Genomic DNA, 8,344 nt, shown 5'->3' with positions numbered 1-8,344 from the left:
CCAGGAGTAAAGTGTATCTTGGTTTTTAAGCCTTAGCCCATTTCTTCATGCCAACAAGTCTACAGATGTAACTCTCTTTAAAAGCACTTGGAACTAAATGCCAAATCAACAATGTGGAACAATTTATACCCTGAAATATTGTAGTCAAGGTGATAATTTTTGTGTCTAGGTATCCTTTGACCATAGTGTGTTTTGCATGTTGATTTGCCAGCATTATTTTTAATTGAAGTAAAATCTTTCTGTATATCAAGGTCTTTGTGGTTCTATCTTTGATATGTAAGATGCATTCAGCATGTGGCTGGGGTGTTGAGATGATGGGTAGAAGTACCATCTACAGCTACAAAAGAAACTTTGTGAGCCAGATATCAAAATTTAAGCCCTTTGCTAATAAATAGCTGCAGGAATTAAGAATGACAGTGCTGACAAACTTCTTGATTAAACCCACCACAGTTCCAGCCCTTCTGCTAAAGTGCTTTCCAGACCTTGAGCATCCAGCCTGGAAATTGGAGGGCTCACAGACTGTGGAGGGGTGGTCAGATCCCCTCCTGTTCCTGAGGTGACCCACAGTGGTGCAAACCCCTCTGCTTGTCCAGGTTGTTACAAGTTGATATATTAATTTGGGTTTTTTTTAATCAAAAAAAAATAATAATGACACCCTCGTTACTTTTGCTTCTTATTCCTCCTTTTTCTGTTTACTGTATTTTATTTATAGGTGTTGATTTTAAAATCAAAACAGTAGAGCTAAGAGGAAAGAAAATTAGATTACAAATCTGGTAAGTAACACGAACGTGCAACCAGGAGTATGTTTGAATTTTTATGTTCTGGCATGAATTAATGCTCTTGTCTAATACTATTAACTGTTATAAGCTGGTTTAGCTCTTAGCCTGTTCCTCCTCTCCTCCAGTCCCACAAGACTTAAGCAAAACCCAATGACTCCTAGATTTTTGTGAGGGTAAAGGAGGAGAAGGAGAGAGAAAGTTGGAAAGAGGACATGGATGGAATTGCTGGAATGTTAATGCATCACAGAGGTCTCAGACCCTTTTCCTAGAGGAACAATAACACCTGCATGAGAAACAGGAGTTGTACAAGCAACAAAAAGTGGCTGTGTTTAAATAGACACTAGAGAAAGTACTTTTTAAAAAAAAAAATAATTCTGGACTGTTTAAAACTAACCATTTTGACAGCAATGAGAGAACAAGTGGGAAGTGTTTTCTAACCTGATTTTCTAAGGTACAGGCAGTGCTGGTTCTTTGCCACTGGATTAAATACCTTTAAAGTGAAGGGCATTCAAGACTGAAGTAAATTGTATCCCCTCAAAACAGCACTGAGAGGTAAAACAATGTAAATCTAGAGCCATACAATGAAGACTCTATCCCTTGACTGGTAGCCATGCCCTACTCCAGAAAACCCAAACTCTGAGCTATAAACTTGCCCTTTCTGGAGCAGGTAATGATTCTCCATGCCAAGGATTAATGGAATTTTTATTCTGTAGGACTGATGGAGCTGAAGATTTTCTAAGGTACAGGCAGTGCTGGTTCTTTGCCACTGGATTAAATACCTTTAAAGTGAAGGGCATTCAAGACTGAAGTAAATTGTATCCCCTCAAAACAGCACTGAGAGGTAAAACAATGTAAATCTAGAGCCATACAATGAAGACTCTATCCCTTGACTGGTAGCCATGCCCTACTCCAGAAAACCCAAACTCTGAGCTAAACTTGTCCCTTCTGGAGCAGGTAATGATTCCCCATGCCAAGGATTAATGGGATTTTTATTCTGTAGGACTGATAGAGCTGAAGAGCCCTTTTGTTTTGCAGGGTAGCACGACCCCTAAATATTGTAATGAGAGAATAAACCAGCTCCCTTCTGTACATTAATCTTAGGTACTGCTGTGTAAAAGCTTAGCTGTTGTTTTTAACAGTCTGTGATGCATAATTGGCATTGTACTTAAACTATTGAGGATGCTAACAATCCATAGAGGGGGGGAAAAAAGCTCTAAATGCACTCACAGTTACACTTTGGGGATATTCTGGTGGTTTCTCATTCTTATCTACATGGATGCAGTGACTTCAGCTTACTAACTCCTCTTGGCAGGTCACCATCAACTCTGTCTGTCACACCATGTGTCTGTCTTGCTTCCCTCTGAGTTAACTGCTGCTTCATCTTTGGTGTCACCAGTCACCTAACACTTGAATGTTAGTGGCATGTCTTCATCCATCATCTGTCCCTGTCTGGAAACCTGTGACCACAAGGCTGGCAGTTGGGCCAGCAATTGTTAGCCAGGCTCTGCTGGAGCTGACAGAGGTAACAAAAAACTTCTGGTGGGGAGATGCTGCTGTACAATCTGAATTCTTGCTCTGAAATGTGCTAAGCTGGTTGAAAAATTGCTTCATGTTGAATAAATACTTGATAGGAGGGATGTTTTGTCAGGGAAGAGATGTTTAAACCATTATTTTCCACATATTGAGAATATGCTGGTAGGATATAAGAAACTTCTAAAACTAAAACTGGATGGGTTGCTAGAAGTGACCATTGCTGCTGTGTGGAGCCTGCTAAAGTGGTGGAGGACACACCATGTGAAGAGAGAAAAATGTGAAGTATGATGGAATCCATGAACACAAGATCCTGCTCCAGAGTGTCACTTTTTCTTCAACTGTGACTGTTCTTGTACTTAGTCCTTAAAACTGGCTTGGCATACTTGTAATTTCTGTGTAAAAGGAATTAGATAAGCACTCCTCCTGCTAATTTATCCTGAATTATGTTGTGTGTGTTGTTGGGCCTGTTTTTATAAACTCTTACTATCACAGAATTATATTTAGATTGGTAAAGACTTTAAAAATCATCCAGTCCAACCATTCCCCCATCCCTGCCAGGTCCCCACTGCCCCGTGTCCCTCACCCCACATCTCCACAGCTTGGAAACCCCTCCAGGGGTGGGGACTCCACCACTGCCCTGGGCAGCCTGGCACAGCCCTGGGCAACGCTTTTGGGAAAAATTTTTCCTCATGTCCAACCTAAACCTCCCCTGGGGCAACTTGGGGCTGTTTCCTCTTGTCCTGTCCCTTGTCCCTTGGGAGCAGAGCCCAACCTCACTGGCTGCAGCCTCCTGTCAGGAGCTGTGCAGAGCCAGAAGGTCTCCCCTGAGCCTCCTTTGCTCCAGGCTCAGCACCCCCAGCTCCCTCAGCTCCTTCTGGTACCTTCAATTGTTAGATGAGAAGAGGAAAGCATTTTACTGAGTCAAATACTTGAAAGTTCAGAAATGTAGACTCAAGTTGCATGGCAGTAGAGTGTTAGTAGTGTACAAACTGGACTTGTCTGTGTTCCTTCCACAGTGGGACAATGTGTGTTGAGGATCAAGGAGGCATCTGCTCTCCCCTCCACCCTGCCTGTTGCTGTCTGGTCCCTGCTGCCTCACAATCCCTTTTCCCCTGATTTCTCTGATTTCCAGTCAAAACAACCTCCTGCTCCTTAGGTTATGAAATTGCAGAGCAGTGTTGAGGACACAGAGGAGTGTCCATCTTTTCTAATGAACCTCATGAAGTTCAACAAGGGCAAGTGCACCTTCAACAAGGTCCTGCACCTAGAGAGGAATAACCCCTGCAGCAGGACAGGTGTGGGGATGACCTACTGGAAGGCAGCTCTGTGGAGAAGGACTTAGGAGGATAGGGAGTTACTAACCATGAGCCAGCCATGTGTGCCCTCTTGGCCAAGAAAGCCAGTGGTCTCCTGGGGGGCATTCAGAAGTGTGACCAGCAGGTCAAGGGAGGTTCTCCTGCTCCTTTACTCTGCCCTGGTGAAGACACATCTGGAAAACTGGGTCCAGTTCTGGGCTCCCCGGGTCAAGAGAGACAAGGAGCTACTGGAGAGAGTCCAGTGGAGGCTGTGGAGATGCTGAGGGGGTGGCAGCTCTCTGTGCCAGGTGAGGCCCCTGTGGCTGCTGAGCTGGAAAAGAAAAGCCGCAGAAGGGATCTGATCAGTGCTGAGCAAGAGCTAAAGGGCCCCGGGGGGCAAGAGGCTGGGGCCAGACTCTGTCAGTGGTGCCCAGGGACAGGACAAGGGGCAACGGGCACCAACTGGAACCCAGGAGGTGCCACCTGAGCAGGAGGAGAAACTTCTTTGGTGTGAGGGTGCAGAGCCTGGAGCAGCTGCCCAGAGAGGCTGTGAAGTCTCCTGCTCTGGAGAGATCCCAAACCCACCTGGCTGTGACCCTGGGCACCCTGCTGACAGTACATCTGGTTCTGCATTGCAGTTCTTGGCTGAAAGAAGCTCCTGTGTTCTGGGAGAAGCAACCAGGCCGTGGGGTTTGATGCCCCAGGAAGGCAAGAAAACAGTCTTGATTTGCTTCTGAAGATGGTTTAAATTGGTGCATTCTCATCAAAAATTCACATTCTGCCAGCTCAGCGTTTTCTGAGGGCAGTTGTTGGCTTGGAAAATATCTGGGCTGAGGAGTAGTCTGTAGCCTCCATAAAAGCACAGGGCATGTGAAAGTGTGAAATTAGTGCTAAATGTTTATTTCTGTTTAAAAAATTATCCTTTCTATTGCCACTTCACCACTCATAAAAAAAATGAATTTCACTTCAGAGCCAGAGACAGTTTTGAGTCTGTCCATGAGTCTGTTTCAAGCAACTGTTTGAGACAGAGAACATTTATGTGGAAGAAAAAAGGATCCAAACCTATTTTAATGAAGATCAGCTGTATTTGTACTGGATTTTAAGCAGCCTGAACTGGTGAGAATATGACAAATCAACACTTGAACACAGGCTTTGTGTGGGTTTAATTTGCTTTTGTTTAGTGTGGTGGTTGTGTTTTGGAAGCTGTGTTTAGTTTCTGGGTTGGAGGCAGAAAAAGAGAATCAAGCTGTGGGGTTTTTTTTGCTGTAGATTATAGATGGTCAAAGAGTCACTTGGTGGATGTTCCTGATGACAATCTAGACATACCAGTGGCTTTCCATTAGGAGGATTTATTGAGAAACTGCTTTTAGCATGGAAAAAAAGGAGTAACTGGTTGTATTTATTTTCAGTGATCGAGTTGTAGTGATGCATTATTGGGACTTCTGGAGTTGGAATTAATTTGATTTATTCTGTGGTGTTGACTCTGACCAAAGAACTAGCAGCACTTGGTATCACTCATGATACTCATCCAGTTGTGTCCTCTTAGCCCAGTGAAATGATGCTCATCTTGTCTTCCAGCTTTCCATTAATTAGTCCTTCCACAACAAAACTGCTAAAATATTCCAGAGGTGTAGCACGACAATGGAAATAGCTCCAAAACTGATCTGCTCCAGCACCACACGTGAGAGGAAGGCAGTTAAAGTTGGATGTGCTTTTAATATTAGCTCTGTGTTAGGGCTTGTCAGGTTTGGGGAAGAATTTGCTTCACGTTTTCATGAAAAGGAAGATAGCTGGTAGGAGATGAGCTTTTCTGTGTCAAGGATTCATTTGATGCTTTCTCAAACTGCAGCTTACTTGGGTAGCTTAAAGTTACATTCTGAGCTTTATAAATCATTTAGGTTGGAAAAGACTTTTTAAAATTGAGTCCAACCATTCACCTAACTTTACAAATCCACCTCTAAACCATGTCCACACCTCCATGGCTTTAAAACCCTCCCCAGGGATGATTTTTCAACCATTTCCCTGGGCTCAACAACTCTTTGGGGCAAGAAATTGTTTCTGATATCCAACCTAAACCTCCCCTGGTGCAACTTGAGGCTCTTTCTTGTCCTGTCATTTGTTCCTTGGGAGAAGAGACCAACCCTCACCTTGCTACAAGCTCCTTTCAGGAGGAACACACTCATTGCAGAATTTCTGCAACTTTCCTTACTGTACTGATTTTAGAGGCCACAAATTCAGCTTTTCTTCCACTTTTCAAAGGAAACGAGGATGAGGACATGGTGCTTACAATCAGAAACCTGTTGGCTGCTTTCATTTAAACTTGCTGGAGCAGTAGAGGTGTTGGTTGTGTGAGGAAGTGGAGGACTTCAAGCAAGGCAAAGGAAGTCAGTAGTAGCCCATTTAGCATGGCTGGTAGGTGCCAGTTGGTGGCCATCTGGCCAGTTAATCTATGTAGTGGGTCCCCAGGCTGTCTGTGGGTGTTTTAAACTGGCCCTTTACTTCTGTCTCTGAGAACAGGCATGGAGAAGAAAGGGAAGAGGGCCAGCACAAAAAAAAACACCCAAAACTTTTCCATGATTGGTGCCCAAGCTAGAATTGATGTGTTTTTCCACGTCAGGTATGCCCTTCCACCTGCCATCCAGGCAGCTCCCAGTGATGGAACTGAAGGGATCTCACCCTTCCTAGGCTTGATGAGTAGGCTGGACTTGGCAGCAGAGGGCAGAGGCTGCTCTAAAGGTGGGAACTGCTCCTAAGCACTAGAGCCATGTTATCCATATGTGGAAAATCAACGGTTCAGACAAGAGCTGTTAAGTTTTTTCCTGGAGTGAACATCTAAAGGACCTTTCAAAACATCCATCTGGCCATATCAAAGGAGTGGCAGAGGGGAGAGTGGAGTTACTTGCTCTGAGTAATGCTTACAGATGTCATTTCAGCTGCCAGAACTTGTATTGCCTTGATAAAAACGCCTCATTAGTGATAAGCAAGTAACCAATTAATCATCTAAAACTGCTCTGAAATGCTGCTGTTGAAACAGGCTGCTGGTTTTCACCTCCTGGGGGATCCCAAAGGTTTGTATGAAAGTAATTCTGCAGTTCTGGGTGGAGAAAAGGGAATTTGACCCAAAATGAAATCAAACTAGGAATAGGAATTGGTTCTCTTCTGCCCCACATCGTGATGCCCTTGGCTTCAAATTGGTGTCAGGAGGTTTCAAATCTTTTTCTAGTGGGTGCTGGTTTACTTTGGGAAATCGCCAGCAAAGATTTGGTGTGGCCATTTCAGGAGCAAGTGAAATACTTGACTTTGAAAGCTGCTTAGCTGGAATTCTTAAAGCTTTTGTGAAGAGTGAAATAGGCTTGTGGTAGTTTATCCTACTGCTTGTTGGGCTTAGACTTTAAAAGAACTAATTCTTCAGGACATTTTGTGAATATGACTTTTTATGGTTTTTTGGTAACAAGTGTTTTGGGTCTCCATTGTTAATCTCATTCCAAATTCATCCTCCTCCTCCTTTTGTCTAAAATGTGACTGTTGAAGGGAGTTCCTTTGGACCTTTGGAGTCCCAACACAGATGCACACATTTCCCACCATCTGCTTCTCATTTTGGTCCATCTTTAACTTGCTCTAATGATGAAATTTCCAAATTACCCATTGACTCTGGGGGCTGAAGTCAAGCAGCAATTCTCCATCACCTTGGAGCAACATCTAAATTACTTTCCAGCTCTGATACCAGTCACATTTTAAGACTTAGGGTATTTTTTTTAGTATAACTGCTAAAAATCTTCCATAACCCAGCTTAAAATGATAGAATTAAAAGCAGCTCACAGGTTTTCATGCTTCAGTAAACAAAATAACCCATCTGTCTCACCTAGTGTGGAATCCAAACCATAGCTGGTGGGGGGGACGTGGTGTCCCTGCTGGAAAATCTCCTCCAGTGTAGATGCACCCCATCTGAAATAGCAACAACATCTGAATGGGAATGAAATGAAATTAAATGAAATTAATTCCAAACAGCTGCTTTCCAGAGTGGGCCCACAGAGGGGTTGCTCACTCCCTCCATCCTCTTCTGTGGTGGATCCAGAAAGGCTCTGGAAGCTGGAGTCACAACGAGCAACACGTCGCTCATTCCATGGCTGGGTGTCTGGCTGTGTTTGAGGAGCATGTATTGAGGAGCTTTTATTTATTTATTCATTTTTTCAGGGTTCTTAAAACCCCAAAAAAAACCCCCACAACATGACCCCAGCTTCAGCTGCTGGTGCCTTTGCATTGGGCAGCTCCATTCTCAGATGGACATAGAACTGTTTGGTGGCCTCTCTTGGTGAAGTTAGTGTGGGATAAATAGTCCTGAGGTGAAAACTTTTTATGAATGAAAATACTGCTCCATTTTTTTTGGCCTAAAATTCACACATATAGAAGGAAATGTTCACTATAGACTCTCTAATGAGCGTGGGAGTGTTTCTATTAAAATATAACCAGAGTTCTTCTGTGCTTTGCCTGTCGGTGAAATATTTGTGCCAACGTTTGCTGCTGCTTCTTAGGGACACAGCAGGTCAGGAGAGATTCAACAGCATTACCTCAGCTTATTACAGAAGTGCCAAGGGAATTATTTTGGTGTATGATATCACCAAGAAGGAAACATTTGACGATTTACCAAAATGGATGAAAATGATTGATAAGGTAGGTCAGAAATCTTTCCTTTTTCTGCCTTTTAGCCAGGAGTTAACATCCACTTGTTTTTGTTGC

At 43.6% G+C, this 8,344-nt stretch overlaps 1 protein-coding gene across 1 annotated transcript in view; it reads left to right on the top strand.

Annotated features, from left to right (window-relative positions):
• Positions 1-714: 714 nt before the first annotated feature.
• Positions 715-8,344, top strand: part of RAB12 (RAB12, member RAS oncogene family) — a gene marked incomplete at its 5' end in the record, with an annotated part of 10,187 nt that continues 2,557 nt past the window's right edge. Inside the window, 2 exons of the mRNA XM_008940364.1 lie at positions 715-773; positions 8,140-8,278. Coding sequence (XP_008938612.1) covers positions 715-773; positions 8,140-8,278 — 198 coding nt within the window. The remainder of the gene's footprint in view (positions 774-8,139; positions 8,279-8,344) is intronic.

The sequence above is a fragment of the Merops nubicus genome, unplaced genomic scaffold (assembly GCF_000691845.1).
Source record: "Merops nubicus isolate BGI_N331 unplaced genomic scaffold, ASM69184v1 scaffold3315, whole genome shotgun sequence".
Classification (NCBI taxonomy): domain Eukaryota; kingdom Metazoa; phylum Chordata; class Aves; order Coraciiformes; family Meropidae; genus Merops; species Merops nubicus.
Note: the sequence above shows the minus strand (reverse complement) of the source record. Positions and strands in the feature narration are given on the sequence as shown.